Here is an 18,424-nt window from a genome sequence, read left to right as displayed (position 1 = left end):
TATAAAAGTGATTTTACTACATTTTGCTCAAAGCCATCAACACATCTGTCTCTGTTGCCAAAGTAACATATTATTACACATAACTGATTTGAGAGCAAGTAAAAAGATAAAACAGGATTTTCTCTGTAGAATGTGCCTGTGGAAAAAAAAATAATTAATGCATTGCACACTTGTCAACAAGTATGGCCTCATCTCTGCAAAAGATGCACTGGCTTTCTTGTGTAATTAATCTCATTTTCTGTGAGATTTTTTTTTTCCCAGTGTAAACTAAGCATAATTATAAGGCTTCAAGGGTCTGAAATAAAAATGCAATTTAGATTGACCACTTTATCTAAATTTAACCGCTTTAGAGCCAAAATTGAAATATTTAACTGTTTGTTGAAATTCTCAAGGAGGTGTTTTGTTTCCTCACACCATCAGAAATACTAATTCAATGTTCCAGGATTCTTATTGGGAAATGTACCTCATAAACTACAGGCATAATACCCATAGTTGCTGGTGCACCAGGATGCAAAGGAGCTGTTTCAAAATGCAAAATCATTTTTATTCTGAAGTATTAACTAGTTCTTGTGAAAGTTGATCAGCATTAGCTTGATTCTTTTGGTGTTTTACTTGAAAACTAGGTTGTTAATAGGCAAAAGCAGTGAAAACCTTGCTGGCACCAGAACTCAGTGCTCACTCTACCATTTTCCTGAGGAAAAGACAGTTTTCCTAGTATTACTTAGTCTTGATCCCCCAAATAACAGGATTAATGTGCTTCGCCAAATTTTATTGCATCTGAACGCTTTCCCATAACAAGAAGTGAAACAGCAATGTTATATCCTTGTTCTCACAAAGGGCCGACAAATGGAAGTTGTTTATATGGATCCAAACAACCCACTGCCTGACCGTCAATATTATGGCCGAGTGCAGCTGGTTGAGGTAAGAAGTGAAAAAGGGATGGCCTTCTCTTTTCCTTCCAGAGTCACATAAAAATGCACACATGCAGAATATGTGCAGAAATACCAAATACTTGGTAATGGTGATGAATATAAACTTAAACACTGTAGGCCTTAAATATTAAGAACATTTTTTATCTGTACTGCCACATTGAACCAGGGTTCTGGTTCATGACGCCTAGTTTTAACACCTCTGGGTTGGGCATTTTCTGCAGTGTAGCCCTTAGCACTCCCTCCAGGACCGGTGGAGTAATGCTGAATCAGTCCTCGATGGAAGGTGATTCATTGCAGCCACAGACTGTACTTAATAGGGATGGAATGAATTGTTATCTGTTTTCCTTGGTGTCTAGGTACCTAGTTTAGAATGGGGTGTCCAACATTCAGGTAGGTGAATTCAGCAAGGATTATTCCTACCTTAAACCTGTGCTCGGAAGGTCGAACTGGGTTATTTTTGTGGTTTGGTGGGCAGTATCTCAACGAAATTTAGATGACTGAAGAAGAACCTACAGGCTTCTTCACTTTTCAATACCTCAAAGCCATGCTTACCTTGCAGAGTCAAAGCTACATCCCTTTCTTTATGCTCATTATTCTTTTTCCCACCCATCCTGTGTCTACTCTCCTGGACTCTATTACCCCCACACCAGTTGGCACTAGACAAGCCTGTTCCATGGGTGTTTTCTCCCTTTCTCTGTCCTCCGGTCTTCTTTGAAGCTACTCTTTTTAAGCAGCTGCAGCGTTGCACTCATTTTGTACCCCTCAATGCGCAGGGCAACTTCAGACACGCCAGCAGCGGTAGGCTGGTGTCCCGAGAAGAGCTGATGATGATCCTGTCCAGGGTGGATGGCTTGCACATCCGTGCCCTTTACTTCACGGAGACCCAGCGCCTGACGCTTGGGGAGGTCGGGCTGGAGGAAGCCAGCAGCGAGGGCAGCGGCAGCGTCGCGCACGGCGTGGAGACGTGCGCCTGCCCGCCGCAGTACGCCGGTGACTCATGCCAGGTAGGAAACCTTCTCCTCCATGCTGTGCCATTATCTTCTGTCTTTTGCCTACAGCTACACATACTGGAGCTAGTTAGAGGAGCGGAATGGTTGTTAAAGTGAGTAAGTGTGCTTCCCCTGAGCCTGTGCACTTTCAGTGGCTCAAGGGCTTTCACCGTCTAAGAAGCACTGTGGGGTTATTCTACCTGTGATTGCTTTTATGGATCTGCAAATGTAATTTTGCATGTGTAAGGCACTGTAATGAAGGATTCCTCTGTGATGCCCTCTGAGAGGCCGAATAATCTCTTACTTTAATGGAGAGAAGGTTCAGATTCAGAATTGACTGAATCGAAGTCTGTGGGACTATACACAGTAGAGAAAATTCCTGGTGTTTCTTACTTTTAACAGGGTCCAAGGGAAGTAGCCTGAAAACAGATAATTCAGGATACTGTTCGTGTAGGAAAACATGTGAAATCTGAAATTAACATAGTGGCAAAAAATATTTGGAGATGTTTATGAAAGGTAGTGTAGGCTTTGCAAAGTAATACTATTAGCTGAAGACTGGCAATGCAGCTGTGTAGCCTGTCCCTGATGCAGTTCCTGTAGCTGTGGTTCTTTTGGTTGTCACTTTGCTTCACTTAGAGCTCGGCTGTTGCCATGTGTAAGCACCCAACGCAGTAGAATAAAGCACCAGAGAGATAAGCAGTGTACAAAGTGCACAAAATATGGGGAATTACTCTCAGAAAATGGTTGAGCATTACCATAAAGTAGCAATTGCTGTACTAACCTTGCAAAAGCTTTTTGAATTGAGAATGAATGAATAATATCTAGGCTGGAGCAGCTGCAGAGAGACTGAATAAAGCCATGTATGGCTGGCTTACATTTTGTGTGTGCATCCACTACTCAGGACAGCTAATTCATCATCTCCAGAATAACCATTTTGGAAATATTTTTTATTTTTTCACACCTCTGTTGCTCTGTGCCACACACAAATTGATGAGCATTGAATGAAAATTCTGCTGCCATCCCATTGTTTTCAACATACTGCCTTGGTTAAACTAAGCTGTTGGGGGGTTTTATGTCTAACCTGGTGAAAATACAAAGCGAAAGGAAGCAATCAAGACACTCAGGGGGAAGTTTGTAAGCCCTGTATGTTTATGCAGCATTACTCAGGCAGTGATTTAGTGCTCTAATCACCAAGCTCTGTCTGGCTGCTTTAGGTGGGGAGGAGGTGATGCCTGCCACACCCTGACTTAGGTATATATTGAGCTACAGGAACTGGGGAGTTACTTGTTAACTTCAGGAGCGGTACTGTGTGCCGAGCGGCTTGACTCACGGATAAAGTTTAAAGGTGGGGCCCATCACGGCACAGAACCTCATTAATCTGAGTCAGAAGCTGGAGAAGAAGGGGGCGTAATAAGAGAAGGAACCGTGAGCACCGAAGGGAGAGCAGTGAATGTTCACAGGGGAGCCAAAGTAAAGTGATGGCCCAAGCAGAGAGGCCAAGAAATGTAGGATGGCTGCTTGTCACTTTAGTGTCCCTTGGGCATTGTCTAGCACACGATATACAGCAGAAGCTCTCCAATCCCCACCTTCAGGAGAGGAGTCAGTGGCAACAAGTTCAAATGGATTTTTATCCGAGAGAGGTAATTTGCTCATTTTTTCTTCCTCCTCCTTTCACTTCCTTCTTTCACTTGGTTTTTAAATGAACTAATTTGGTAACAACTTCTGTATTACTTAATATAGAAGTAATGAGAAGATTAATCTTTTGTCTCAAAGTGTTTGACTAACAAAAGTGTGTGCGAGAGGTTTTTTCTTTAAATTCCTGTTTACTTGAAAACAATGATCCTAAAAAGCACTTGAAAGTGCCTAGAGCTTTATCTTCATGTGGGATCAATTTATCATTTGTGTGGAATCACAAATGCCACTTCAGAAACAAAGTTCCCACGTACTCCAAATGTGTCATTTTAAAGACAGCATAAATAGAAAAACAAAAGGCTGTACAGATTTTTTTTCCAAATGCAATTAGATGTATTTTTAAAATGTCTGATTTATTTTTCTCTTCAAAAAGAGACTTTAAGTAAATAAAATTCGTATGCATTAGAGCATATATTTTACTTAGTCATGCTGTTTAATGTATTTCAGGCTCTGGTTTCTTCTGAAGCTGTGTATATTGGCTCCCTGTTGTTCAGGGAAAATATTCACCCTTTAAAAAATGTATCTGAAAAGCATCAACAGTCTGTTCTAAATTTAGTCCTTTCTTACATTGAAGTCAGTATTCAAAGCTGTTGATGGTATTAGTATTCTGCATAATTTTTTTTCCCCCCCCTAATTATCATGCATGTAGAGAAGGCAAAGGTGCCAGTAGTGATTGTTGTTTCAACAGCAGTAATTCAATATTCCTTTTGGGATCTGCTTTGTGAGAGATGAGTATTTTTTTTTTCCCTGTGGTAGTTCTATCATTGGAAAATTCTCTGGTTGATCCTGCCTCTGCATAAATTCTTATACCTCTAACCATTGGAATGTAATTTGTGACACAATCCCACAGACCCTTTGCTCTTCAGAGTGGTTCTATCAGTCTTGGTGGTGCACTTACTGTGAGAAAAGATTTATGGCTTTAGAGTTCAACTGTCACTTGTTTTCTGCATGTTGTTGGGGCCAGCCCCTGCCCGTGAGGCAGAGGCAAGGCATAGGTACAGCTCACAAGAACATTGCTGGAGGCAGGAACCTGGGAGGTGCTGGCTTCGTGGGGTGCGCGGCTTTCTCCCCACTTCCGTAAGCCTTTGATCTTCCTTGCACCACACCAGCTTAGTTCCGTGGGGAAAGAGCTACGGAATGGAAAGGACAGACTGATGTCCGGTCATTTTTAATGTGGTTGGTGTGCCCAGAGTATTCCAGGAGAGGATGGGTGTGAATTTTTGATCTGTATGCAGAAGGGCTTCCTTTCCCAGGAGGTGTTCCTTGTGATTTTCCTGATCATGCCAAGCAAGAACCTGGTTTTAACCTATTAGTTACTACCTCCCTGCTGTAGGCAAACAAACTTGATGCCACTTGTTTCATTCAGAATGTCCCTCTGGTTCAGCTCCCTGTTTAAATCCAACTGTGATCTGACAGGCTGTGCTCCTTCTCTTGTGCCCTCAATAGTTGGAACATTCTTCTCATGCTTCCCCAGTCTCCAGGGCAAGCCTGTACTTAGAAATTAGACCACTGTATGTTTTGTTACATCACCTAGCTATGTCTAGGTGTGGCTTTAGCTCTTGGTAGATTAAACTGTGGAAGTTGTGATGAACGTATGTAAAAGGTATCCAGAATTGTTTCCAAGGAATACACGCTAGAGAAATTATATCAAGATATAACCACTAATTAGTACGTGAGATTTCCAGATGTTCTTCTTTAGATTCATACCACAGTGTTCTCCTACTCAAACATTTTTCTGTGGTTTAGAAGTCATATTTTACACCTTTGTACATAGCCACAGGAAATGTGTTTTTCTCTGAGGTTAGAGTTGAAATCATTAAATCATCACTGCCAAAGTATTTAAAGCACAGGGTTCAGATGAAATTCAACAGCTCCATTAATTGCTATTTATTGCATTAAAAAATTTAAACAGCGTTATGAGCTTAGGAGACCTTGCAAGGAAATTCACTACTCCTTAGAAATGGCAAACATTTTCAAAATACACTTCCTGTAACACGTTAAACTTTCTACCAATGCTCACCAATTTTTTTCTTTATTTTTGCTGTCCAGGAGTGCAGCACTGGATTTTATCGTGAGAATAAAGGATTATTTGCTGGACGCTGTGTGCCCTGCAACTGCAATGGAAATTCAAATAGATGTCAAGATGGTACCGGAAAATGTATTGTAAGTAATTAGCTACATTCAGTAAATTAACGGGAAGAAAAGGAGAAAAAACCATTTCTCTTACTGCGGTGTGGACCATACAGTATTGTTAAATTCCAAGCAACTAAAACCAATCCTTGTATGTCTCATACTCTTAATTTTATATTTTTAATGAGCATAGGATGCATACACTTAATGTACATGTAATGTAACTGTGGTTGATTGGAATAATTTGTGTCCTTGTCTTCATTTTTCTCTTTGCCGTGTAATTTTTATTAGCTCCTGGTTACAAAAAGTCACCAAACTTGTACATAAGGAAATGTTTGTGGTTATTTATAATAAACATGAGTCTTATCCTGGCATATGCAGCTCTGAGCTTTATACAGATGTACTAGGATATGTTTGTATAATGATGACAAACAGCACAATCATGTATAGCATGGGCTTTGCAGAATCTTGTTTAATCAGCCTAAGTGCAATCTCCACTAATCATAGTCTACAGCTAGATGCGTTAAAAAATATTTAATTAAATAAGATGAAATACAAGTAATGTAAGTTAGATTAATTAGAAGATTTCAGCTGTTACAGAAGACGTGGTGGAGTAAATTTTGCTCCCTGGTACGCTGTATTAAACCCAAAGCAGCCCCATGGGAGTGGATCAGCTGTCAGGAATGGGAGTGTGACACTTGGCTGACTGTGCTTCTCCAGTTTATATCCATGATGCTTCTTTGAATAGTTTGTCCTGAAAAATTCCCCCTTAAAAACTTTTCACTAATTTCTCATTTACTGTGTAAACAAGAACCTTGCCAGCTTCTTTCATGGTCTGTCTTTCGTGTTACTTTTTCCTTGTTCGCAGTGCATCCATTCTGCCTGCGGTGCATTCCTGCGCGTTATGTCATTCTCCCCGGCTTTGTTTCAACCAACCGTGTTGCTTTAATGGAAACTATAAACCAATTCAGCACATTCTGGGAGATGACTTACAGGCTGCTGCTTTGGAGGGGCAGGGCAGGCCGTGACAGGAAAGTGCTGCAGCGCAGCAAGAAAGATCAGGAAGTTTCACTTCAGATTAGAATTACAAAGGCAAATTTTACTTTCACCTCATGAAGTATGTGATCTAGGTTTGTGTTTATCCCGTCCTGCTCACAGCTGGATTAACTTTCAGATAGGTAGAGCTTAATCAGCCCTTGGTCCCGGGCAAGCAAAGTCATCCAGAATAATGTGGTGAAAAATGAAAGCCCCGAGGGCCTTTATTTCCATCACCAACTTCTGCCTAACCAAGGGCGAATTTGTGTCTCTCTAGAGGAGCCATGGGACAAAAACCTGACAAGGAGGCTTCGCACTGTGGAGCCATCAAGTTCCACAACCGAAGTGCAAAGCTTGTTCGCTCGGTTTCCTCCTCCTCACCTGGAGCCCCAGACCCAAGTACCTCCATTTGTCAGTGTCTCTCCAGTGACAGCCTCCAGAGGCGGCTTTGTGAGGGAGGCTAAGCCCAGGCTGGCTCCTTTCCCTGCGCAGCAGCACAGCCCTCCCTGGCTCAGGCAGTCGCTCTTCTGCTGCTGCACGCTGGTGGAAGGAGAGGAGCGCACTGGAAGCAGGGAGCAGTGGAGGGCAGGAGGAGGTGGAGAAGACTGAAGACCTTGGTTCTCATGTGAAGGGAAAAAGCATTTTCCTGCCATTAATCAGGCTTTGTGTCCTCGTGGTCCTTGCCCTTCCTCCTGGAAGGCACATTGCCTCAGCAGCAGCATGGTGCCGAGACTTGCATATCCCCTGGCATGTTGCTTCATGTCACTGAGTGCGTCACGTAACCTCGGTGGTTTCTGCTGTGGCCCTGACACACTCTGACCGCCTTGTACCATGTGGGTGCATATGGCGTCAGCTGGAAGTTTTCTTTAGGGTTTGCAGTACCTGATGGTTTGGAGGTGCTGTGACTTCAGGGGTATCTCTGACCCTGTAAAACTTTGAAGGAAGACGCGTGACGGGGTTGCTGCTCTGGCTTCGTTGCACTGTGCCTAGGGAGCTCCAACCCTTATATGCCACGTAGCTAGAGGAGCAGTATGGCACAGTCAGGGTGGCTTATATGTGAAATAGCTGAAATTTTCTTTGCAATTACAGAATTGCTTCAGTTTCTATAGACAGAGTGAGCAAAACAAAAAGCCAGGAGATAAACTTGTGGGGATGGGAGGAAGTTGCTCTAAGATGAAACTAGCACATACATGTTAAATACATCTCTTTCACACTTTCTGCAGTTGAATTTATTATTCAGGATTATAAAAATTGACAGTAATTTTTCAGAAACAGTCTGAATTTTCCATTACATTTTTGTAGGAACATATGCACCAGATTTTATGGAGGCCGCATTTTAAAATGATTTCTTTTCAAACACAGTACCTTTGTGATACTTGGTAAACGTTTACCTTCATGTGAAATGGCTCATTTGGGAACTGGAGCTTCTCCTGGTTTTCCTAGAACCTGTTATCAGTGAGCCACAGTTTTAGTTCTTTAACCAAAATGAAAACAAGCTAGGGGTTACTGCCTGAGGGAAGAGCTCGTGTTTGAGGGAATCTGGTGTGAAGAAATGTGAAGGAGAATGGAGTTTTAGAGAATATGGGAGAGACAGAACTATTACTCATTTGTAGGGAAAAATGCCCCTCTTCTGCCAGTCATGGTAGTAGGGTCTTCAAACATAACCCTGAACCATTAAGGTCCCTGAAATAGAAGCACAGTTTGCTCAGTCACTGCTTCCAGCTGATTTCCCACTCTCTTTTTTCCATCTTTTGCTCTGTTAGTAAGCCTTCAGCTCTGTGAGACATTTGATCAGTCTGTTGCACAGAAGATAAACAATTGTGGAACTTGGGAATGTGAATGCCTTTTGACTGTTAGTCATTTGCATTTTTCCTTACAGCTGTTTTATGTATATTTATGCTGCTTAAGTATTTGAACAACTTCTATTTTAAATTAGCAATGCTTTAGGTAATGCAAAGGCAACTTCCTCATTCTGTACCCATAAAATATAAATGTATGACAATTAGACATCACTAGAATTAAGAATGTTTCTAAACCAAGACACAATTCCCAACAAAGGGAAAGGGGGGCTCAGATGAGTCAGTTGCAATTGTATTCTTAGCTTTTGCTTTCTATTATTTATTCCAGTTACTACAGAAAAATACAGGTAACACATACCCTGGAGAAACTACATGAAACTCAAATCTGGTCTGAACCTACTAAGAGAAACAATTTTTACATTTATTTAATGAGATTTTTAAAGCAATGTACTTGGGCTCTATTGCATTCTTTTAGATTATATCTGCCTTCTAAGTAGTGCTAAGATGCAAAATTTAAAGTTTTATATAAACGTAGTGATTTTTAATTGTAATACAAAGACAGAGAGAGACCATTAATAGAATGCTCCTTTACTAACTATGCATCTGGTTGAGTTTATTTAAAAATATGTCAAATTCAACTTATTTATCTATTGTTTTTCCACAAGAGGGAGGAAATTGTGCTTTGTACAGTTAGAAATTGAAACTGTTCTATCCTGGTTATGAAGGCAATTTTGGTAATAAATGCTTGATCATGTAGAAGAAAACATATTTTCTGAGTAAATAGGCTTTATTTTTTAAAATAATAGTAAAGCCATATTGAGTGATAAAGTAATGCAATGCTAAATGTCTTGCTCATTTCCTTTCCAAGGACTGTCAATATAATACTGCTGGGGACAAATGTGAGCACTGTAAAGATGGTTATTTTGGAGATGCCACTCAAGGTTCCTGCCGGGAATGCCCTTGCCCATATACAAACAGGTACAGTAAAAGCTCGTAAGAAGAGTCAAGCAGGGGAGGAAAGCAGAAAAAGGGGAACAGAAAGAAAAGAGAATGAGAGAGAAAAAAAAGAATCCCAAATCCTAAACTCTGCTATGATAATCTTCTCTTTTCTCCTATTTAGTGCTTGGTGGTTTGTCTCACAGCGTTGCCTTTTTTAATAAGCTATTACAATTCTCATTCAGATCCTGAACTTCAGAGGCACACTGTTCATAGCCTTAGGGAGCCCCAGACAGTAGAAGTGGGCTTTTTTTCAAAACCACCAGTACATCCTTCATAGTGAGAAATATATGATTAAGGTATTTTCCATTACTGGGCATATCCAGAATCTTTCTTTTTTACTTGAATGCAAGACATTCAACGCTATTACTCTGGCTAGGAGATAAGAGAAAACAGTGAAACAAGCCTTTTATAGGAATTCAGAAAAATTACTAAGGTGCAAAAATAATATAAAAACATTTACGGTCTTAAGCATATATCTAGAACTCTAAAAAGAGTATGGTTGCTTTTCCTGTGAAAGTTCTGTTTGAAGTGCAAACATACTGAGATGAAAAGTGAAAAAAGTGAAGCTTCCTTGGATCTAATAAAGTTGCCAATCTTTTAAAATTTGGCAGTTAATTGCATTTTAAATGCATGGTATGTTGAGCCAGATTGTCATAATTGGTCAGTTCTGAAATGTGGTAAATAGAATCAAATTAAAAAACCCAAACAAACCCTAAGCTATAAATTGCTAAAGGCACCACATAGTATTTGCCAGGTGCATTAGCACGCACCTTGTAACCTTAAGTAAGAGATTTACACCATCAGACAATAGAGAGGTTTATCATTTATCAGAGAACTCTCTAATAGATCTGGTTTTGACAGCCTCTTCTGCAGGTGTTTGCCTGAGGCCGACTGAACATGTTTTTAGTCATCATTTGCTTTCAGAGTTCTGAAATATCTAGGGAGACCATAAAGCTGTGCAGTTTCGTAACAGCAGATTAGGGTGGTGAATATCATTCCTGACATAGGAAATGCACCTCACCTGGCATTACTGGAGATGACAATTTTCCATCTTGTCAAATTCCAGTAATTCTTAATGCAGACCTCTGCCTTTGATACACAGACTTGCTTTATCCAAGTGTTCATAGATTAAAAATTGAAAATAGCAGTCATGGCCGTGATTGACCTCCTGCCTTCTCCTTCACAAACATTGAACTTTGAATCTAGCAAATCTTCTTGAAAGAGCAGAGAAAAAAGTTCATTGTGTTAACCAGATCCTGGAGATCCCAAAAATTGCGCACAACTCTACTTTGCCTTGGATAAAAAAACCCTAAATAAAATTAGCTACATAAAAATATCCAGAAAAGAAAAGAAAAGAAAAAGAAAAGAGAAAAGATGAACAAAGCATGAGGAAATGTTGTCTAGCACAAGCTGTTGAATCTTGCCTACAAAGATAAAATAGCTACCCAGATTTGTTTTATGACAGCAGTATTGAGGTTTATTTTAGGTATTCCTTTGGGTAGTGAACTATTATACTCAGTCCACAGGACCAGGAAATTACAATTTTTTGAGTCTAAGAAAATGTCTGCACAAAAAAAATGAAACTTCAAAGGATTAGAAACTACTGGACAAGAAACTACTGGACAGGAAACTGCCCCTCAAGAAACTACTCCCCAAGAAACTACTTCCCAAGAAGCTACTGGGCAAGAAACTACTCCCTGATAAACAACTCCCCAAGAAACTACTGGGCAAGAAACTGCCACTCAAGAAACTACTCCCCAAGAAACTACTCCTCAAGAAACTACTCTGGAAGAAACTCCTTCCCAAGAAACAACTGGGCAGGAAACTACTCCTTAAGAACCTACTCCCCAAGAAACAAAATTATCTAGAGCAATTATATTACCTGAGAAGTAACTTGGTGTTTTAAAATTTTTTAATCTGAAACTCATTAAACTGAACCTCTAGTGTGTTAAACCTATTTGGTCATGTGCTCACAATAATATTTTTGCTTTTTCTCAAAGATTTGCAATTGGCTGTGTGGCAAATGGTGAAGACATCCAGTGTCTCTGCAAAGAAGGCTACACTGGAGCTCGTTGTGAACGGTGAGTAATCTGTTTCTCGAAACCAAGAGTTTTGAGAGACACGATAAAAGTAGGGATGTCTGTATTGGGGGAGACACATGTGGACATATGGACATGCATCTCTGCACAGTATACATGTACAATTAGCTATTTATATGAACAGCTGCTAAAGAGTGGTGCTGTGGTGAAATTCCAGTCACAAACCCAATTCTCCCTCGGGGAATGTAAGCAATTCTCCACAGACTACTGACTGCACCATTTTTAATGAAAAGAGGTGTCTGCCTCTTTGCCTAAGTACCTCATCCTGTACTCTGGTAATAATGACTCCCACTTATTTCACCCCTTTTCAAGTAAAAACATTTTCCCATTTCCTCCAGTGTACACGACGGTGCCTCAGCGGTCTTGCCCAACAGCAACCACATTACATTTAGCATCATATCCTTCATCCCAAATCATTCTTGTGCTCCACAGTTGGAGCTTACACACACCGGGCTCTGAAGACATCTCTTTTGCTGGAACATTGCAGCAGTTTGGCAAAGCAAGAGAGGAATAACATGGCAGTTTCAGGCAGGCAGAGGAACCAGTTTCACTGAGTTTCAAATCCAGAGAGAACTGAAGTGTAGTGGAGTGGTGTTGTCTGGTTTGGAAATTTGAAGCTAATAAGTCATGATGTCGCATCTGAAGACAGGACCTGCAGTAGGACATGGTCTTGTCCTTCAAGACTTTGACCCTGTCTAATCTGAGGGTTATAGGTATTTTTCAAATATAGCTGTACCTCAGCTGCTCATCTTGGCCCTTTGATCCTGTATTATCACCCTTATAGGCCTTCCCACAAAGTGACTTCTAAGGATGTTAGCTTTCCAGTCTGAACAATATATTTTACCTTTAAAATATTTAGAGATCAGTCACACAGACTGCTTTGCTGGCAGGAGGCAAGAGGGGGTGTCAAGCAGCAGAAGGGTGATGATGTCATTCAGTGTGGTTGCTGTATGAAATCTCAGCTGTGCATGCAGTGTGATCCCACTTAGTACGTGTTTTCTGGTGAGATCACAGCAGCCAGAACAGTATGGTTTGCTTGGTTAAGCCATGTCAAATTCTCTATGTGTGTATGCATCAGCGTGCATTGGTTTTTGTTTTTTTCAGATTAAGTGAATTATTCCTGCAAGAGCACTGTGGGAGTTCTTTTATTTTTAGAAAAAATTCTGCAATGCTCACAAAGATATTTTTAGCACAGTGCAGAGGACACCGTAAGCCAAAAATATAGTATTTCTGTCCAAGTCAAGACATGAAATCAAAAGTTCTTGAAAGTTTCTTTAGGAGAATAACTGGGTTTTTATCTCAAAGGAAAGTATATTTCACAAAATTAGCTTCAACTATTTAATAAGCATTACTTGTGTCTCTTTATCTAGCTGTGCTACTGGATATTTTGGAAATCCACAAAAATATGGAGGCTTCTGTCAGAAATGTAACTGTAATAATAATGGACAGCTGGCTAGCTGTGACCACCTGACTGGAGGTATGTGAGGGCCTGTGAATGGAGCATTGTTCTGAATGGAAGGGAGCATTGTTTTCCCTTTGGGAAGCAAAGAAGGAATGTATTTGGATAAGCTGAACAGAAGCAAAGATCTAGACTTACAAGAAATGTATATAATTGTTTACAAAATGTAAGATTTCCTAAAACACAACACCATGATAATAGAAGGACTGTCCTGAGTCATCAGGTTTACCCTTCTAAATGGTTTTGTCCTGTACTTCCCTTCATAGATACTGCCGACTTCATTTTGGTTTTGTTTCGTGACAGTGTTTTTTAAATATATCATGGTTCCTTTGCTGACAGGGTTAAATCATATCCTGCCAGTCTGTGTTATGGATTTGGGAAACTGAGCATCCTCAATATGCCTACTTAAAATGTATTTGGCACAGTTTAGTGAAATCTTCAGAGTCTGCATCAGGCACTGCCGTCTTAGGTATCCAAGCTGTCTGCATTTACAGTGGAAGTTAGAACCAGACACAGGAGGCTCTTTTATAAATCCTTCTACACTGTTTTACTAGCTAAAACATCCATGATTTCCCAGCATCAGTCACACATGTACTTCACTACTAGTAAGCTCTTACATAATGCCATGGGCATGTGTTTGCTTTATCTATTAGGATTCTGAAGTAAAGGGCCTGATCTTAGATTCCTCAGAGTGTCTTTACCTTGATTCACCTCAGTCCCTTAGGGTACTCCGTTATATTCAGAAACACAGAGGCCACTGCTCCTGAAATGTCCTTGATTCTCCCATATTTTCATTCAGCAATAAAATTTCACTTCTCCTTCCCTGCAGACATACTTTCTTCCTTGTATGTTAGTGAAATTTCCAATTAATAACTCCAAATATTTCTATACTCCTCATTTCTCTGCACTGCTGTTCATCCTGCGGTCTAGTAACTGCAAGGAACCCATTGTCTTTCCTTGGCCACAGAAATTAGAAAAACAGCAAGTGATGTGATGTTGGCAGCTGGTGCAATTTTTCAATGGCTTGTTCTCATTTCATATTTCATCATTGAAGTATACATCTCTATCATACCTTGTATGGAACAGATCCAAGCAGTTTTTGATGTTTTAGCATTCCTTTCTTTTTTGCAGCAAAAGTTTGCTAGGACAAAATAATCCATAGGGCAATAGTCAACAAGCCAGTTTGTTTTCCTCCAACTACACATCCTGATCAGCTGTCTCTTTCTCTGCATTACAATTAAACCCCTCTGTGATCATTGGCACAATATGTTCTTGCAGGTTCCTTTTGCATGATGTTTGGTGCTTGGCCAGCACTTCACCATTTCTTGGCTGATGTTGTTGGTACACAAGCTGAAATAATAGTTTTACTTAATTGGTACTTCACAGTGACAGCTGAAATGTGCCTGCTATTAGCTGAACTGCATGGAATACATAGAGGAATACAGGAATTTCCTTTATTCTCTTAAAAATATATTCTTTATGATTTGTCTCCTTTTGGCAGCAGCAATCACTACCAGTCCCATTTAACTTCCTGATGACTTAATGTGCAAGTGCCAAAGGAAATGGCACAGCTAGGCAGTTTGTTCCAGGCTGTTTCATGCTGCCTGTGAAGTTCAGGTCCAATTTTATCACTGTATCCTCTCACAAGTTGCAAGCTGTTGTTGACTCTTGACAGCGGTAGCCTATACTGAGTGCATCCTTTTCCTTTAGAGTAAAAGTCATAGAATCGTGGAGGTTGGAAAAGACTTCCAAGATCATCAGGTTCAATCTTAGACCAAGATGCACAGCCCTTTTAATTTTCAAGAGGAGATGATCGCTTGGCAGTGAGATCAAACCTGTAAAAGGAACTCTGGCATCAAGATGGGGAGATTCCTGTCCTGTATGTGGCATTTTTAGGAGCCATTTCCTCTCCTGCATCCTAGAAGTTAGGATCCTAGGATGTTTCTCCACATGGACCTGGAGACAGTTAAGCTTCTTATAACAGGGTTTATAAAAACCAAAGAGTGCATTGGATGGGAAGTCACCTGTGCTGGCTTGTTGGAAAGTCTGAGGGCCGTGTTTGTTATATACAACCTGCATCTGTGGTCCAAGCTGCATGTCTTGTCTTACGTACAGTGCCTCCATCCATGCACACACTGTGGATTTCTCTCAAGCTTGATTAATACCTTAATCTTGCCAGCTGTCACAGGCATGAAGGAAGGCCATAAATATTTCTCAGTTCCTTGTGTGTAAGACATTCTTTGGAATGTCTTTCTGGGGAATCAGAAGCTGTGGTTTGAGCCTGCATATTAAGTAGAAAAAGGGGTTTGAATCGGTGTCCTGGGTAAAGTGCTTTAACATCTTGTCTCCAATCCTGGTGGTGTTATTCTAGGCAAATTCTGGCAATATATTTGTCACGCTTGGTATGAGAGGGTCTCCTGCTCCTATGCAAGTAGTATATATTGTGGGATTTAGGTTTCCATTGAGGGATGGAAAAGGTGTTGCTTTCAGCAAGGCATTAGTGGGAGTTATATGTTCTGGCATGCACCTTTTGAGCATTTCAGCTCATTCACAGTGGGTATGGATTTATGAAAGAGCAGCATCATGTTTTAATGGCTGCTAATCATGAAAAGTGAGGGAAAAAAATGTATTTCCATAAGAAGACTTCAGTTACTAATGACAATCTTATGATTTCAGAATGTTTCAATAATGACCCAAAAGATGTGGATCCCAATGAAGACTGTGACTGTAAGTGATAAAATAGAACTGCACTTGGATTACTTTCAGCTGGCTCTGAATACCTACTGCTGACTCTTTTAAGGGGGACATAGTTTTAAAAAGGACTGAGATATCCTGTAATAAATGTTTTAAAAACAAACATTGAACCAAATACTTGGAAATATGATTAAAGAGGTGCTTGTCTAGTCAGGTGTGAATAGAACCTCCTCCTTACTTCTGGCTTAAGTCACTTTCATTAATGCTGCAGGCTTTGTTGTTGCCTTTGTTCCTCAGGCAGCACCAGGTGACAAGCTTCAAAGCTTTTCCCCCATTACTAGTATGTTCATTGAAATGTTCTCTGTGTCAAATATCAACAATATGTATTGATTTCCACCATTCTCTCCAGCCTGCGATAGCTGCGTGATTACACTGCTGAAGGATTTGAGCACAACAGGCGATGAGCTTCAGCTCATCAAGTCTCAGCTGCAAAATGTCCATGCCAGTACCCACACTCTGGAGCAGATGAGAGACCTGGAAACACGCATCAAGGACTTGAAGGTAGGCACACAGAAACAGAAAAGTGGATTTCAGATTAAGTGGATAGGCAATGAACGCAGGAACCTTTGCCATACTTTTGTCAGTTGCAGGAAGACATACATCATCCCTGGATTCCAAATACCAGATGCTGACAGCCTGTTAGAAGGTAGCTGTGGTTTCCATGTCATGCTCTGAAACAGAATTAGTATCTTTACTTTTTCTGAGGCCTGCTCACCTTGGAAGTTACGCCTCTGAGGCATCCCTCTAGCTATGTCTTTTTCAAGCACTTCATGTCTCTACATTACTGAAAACCCCCAACATTCCGCTTGCCGTAACCGAAATACATTCTAAAAAAATGTTCTTTGGTTGGAATAGCAATACTCACAGATAAAACCCCCAGGTTTTGGGATGGAATTGTTCATGTTTTCATATCAGTAATTCTGCTTTTATTTACTTGGGTAAAGATTTAATCCAGTGGATTTTTTGCTTTTTGTCTGTTGTGCAGTGGGTGTTTTATTGGATTATTTTTTTCCTTTCTTTTCAGGTCTTATTGAACAACTACCGCTCTGTTGTTCATAATCAAGGTTCAAAGGTAGATGAGTTGGAGACAGACTTCATTAAACTGGATCGTGATGTAAATGCTCTCCAGGAAAAGGTGACTTACCAAATCAATTTAAAAGTACACCTCTCCTGACTCCATGTATTAGCATGCTGTATCCAGATCCTTCTAATCTAACAGGTTTTTTCCTTGCCAGGCTGAAATGAACTACAAAGAAGCTGAGAAATTATTTAACAATTTTGGCCAAACTCATCAGAAAGGAAAGGATTTGGTTTCACAGATACAAGTAGTGGTCAAAAATATACAAGGTAAAAAGTAATTTCTAACTCACACTTTGTTTTATAGCATCTTTTCAGCTTATTACAGTATTCTTAATTACACGTAAGAGGTTTTCTTAGAAAACAAATTCATAAATCAGAATTTAGTCACAGCTATAGAATTCACTCTTCCTATTAGAAATGTAATATATAACGTTAGTTTAGCACCCTGCTTTCCCTATGAAGTGAAAAGGGACAGAGAAGTTCCACTACAGAGACTTTTTGAGCTACAAATTTCACTATCCTGACTCAAGTTCTGACTTTGTTCAGGGTTTTTATCATGGGCTCTTTATCGTTAGAAGCTTAAAATTATTGCTGAGAACTTGGCCAATGCCATCTTGCTCTCTCCGATTGTGTGTCATGGGATACTTTTAATCTTAATAGAATTAATGCAAAATGGATCTGCTTCATTAAGGAAAAAAGTAAGACGTGCCTATTCCTGAATTCATTAATGAAGCAGATCCATCTCAGAAAGGATGTTGGCCCCATTGTTTCAGCATAATAGGCCTAAGCACATCCTGTTTTTAAATTCAACAGTGCTTTCTTTTCAGCGCTCTTGGAGCAGATAGCTGGTACAAACGGAGAAGGGAACAACCTGCCCCTGGGAGATGCCTCTGAAGAGCTGGCCGAAGCTCAGCGCATGATGGCAGAGATGCGGAACCGCAACTTTGGCCAGCTTCAAGCTGAGGCAGAGAAGGAGCGAACGGAAGCTCAGCGGTGTAAGCTCTTGTTCTCTCAGCTTCTGGCTTTCTAGAAAGATCAGTCTTAAATCTGAAAAGTTATTGATTGGGTTGGAGTAGAGGGAGCAGCCTTTTGCAGTGTATCCCTGATATTTGTTGCTGTTGTTGGTCAACAGGAAAGTGGTTGTTCTAGAGGGGATTTAAAGGCATTTTGAGTGTGTTACGGAAAAAAATGGGTTGAGCTGGGGAAGAAACCCAGTAGATCCTTCTTTTGTAATGAGATCAATCTCAGTAAAATAAAGACACAGCAAATCGTAACACACCCTATGCGATGCTTCTGTGTATTGTAAGAGATAGGCAGTAATATATAGAGTTATTTTAGAGGAATTGCATTTTCAGTTTAACAACAGATTTTCAGAAGCTGCTAGAGTAGTCCAAGGGCCAGGTCAAACAAGGACGAGGAAGTTCTGGACTTCTAGTTGCACTAGTTGTACTCCCTG

At 40.4% G+C, this 18,424-nt stretch overlaps 1 protein-coding gene across 4 annotated transcripts in view; it reads left to right on the top strand.

Annotated features, from left to right (window-relative positions):
- Positions 1 to 18,424, top strand: part of LAMA3 (laminin subunit alpha 3) — a 100,627-nt gene that overhangs the window by 58,924 nt on the left and 23,279 nt on the right. For all 4 annotated transcript variants that reach the window (XM_040074879.1, XM_040074868.1, XM_040074856.1 and 1 more), the window contains exons 38-48: positions 838 to 921; positions 1,706 to 1,936; positions 5,663 to 5,776; positions 9,446 to 9,555; positions 11,577 to 11,657; positions 13,046 to 13,152; positions 15,811 to 15,861; positions 16,238 to 16,389; positions 16,913 to 17,023; positions 17,124 to 17,235; positions 17,796 to 17,963. In XM_040074879.1, the coding sequence (XP_039930813.1) occupies positions 838 to 921; positions 1,706 to 1,936; positions 5,663 to 5,776; positions 9,446 to 9,555; positions 11,577 to 11,657; positions 13,046 to 13,152; positions 15,811 to 15,861; positions 16,238 to 16,389; positions 16,913 to 17,023; positions 17,124 to 17,235; positions 17,796 to 17,963 (1,321 nt within the window). The remainder of the gene's footprint in view (positions 1 to 837; positions 922 to 1,705; positions 1,937 to 5,662; positions 5,777 to 9,445; positions 9,556 to 11,576; positions 11,658 to 13,045; positions 13,153 to 15,810; positions 15,862 to 16,237; positions 16,390 to 16,912; positions 17,024 to 17,123; positions 17,236 to 17,795; positions 17,964 to 18,424) is intronic.

Source organism: Hirundo rustica, chromosome 1 (genome assembly GCF_015227805.2).
Source record: "Hirundo rustica isolate bHirRus1 chromosome 1, bHirRus1.pri.v3, whole genome shotgun sequence".
NCBI lineage: Eukaryota > Metazoa > Chordata > Aves > Passeriformes > Hirundinidae > Hirundo > Hirundo rustica.
This window is presented reverse-complemented; position numbering and strand designations above follow the sequence as displayed.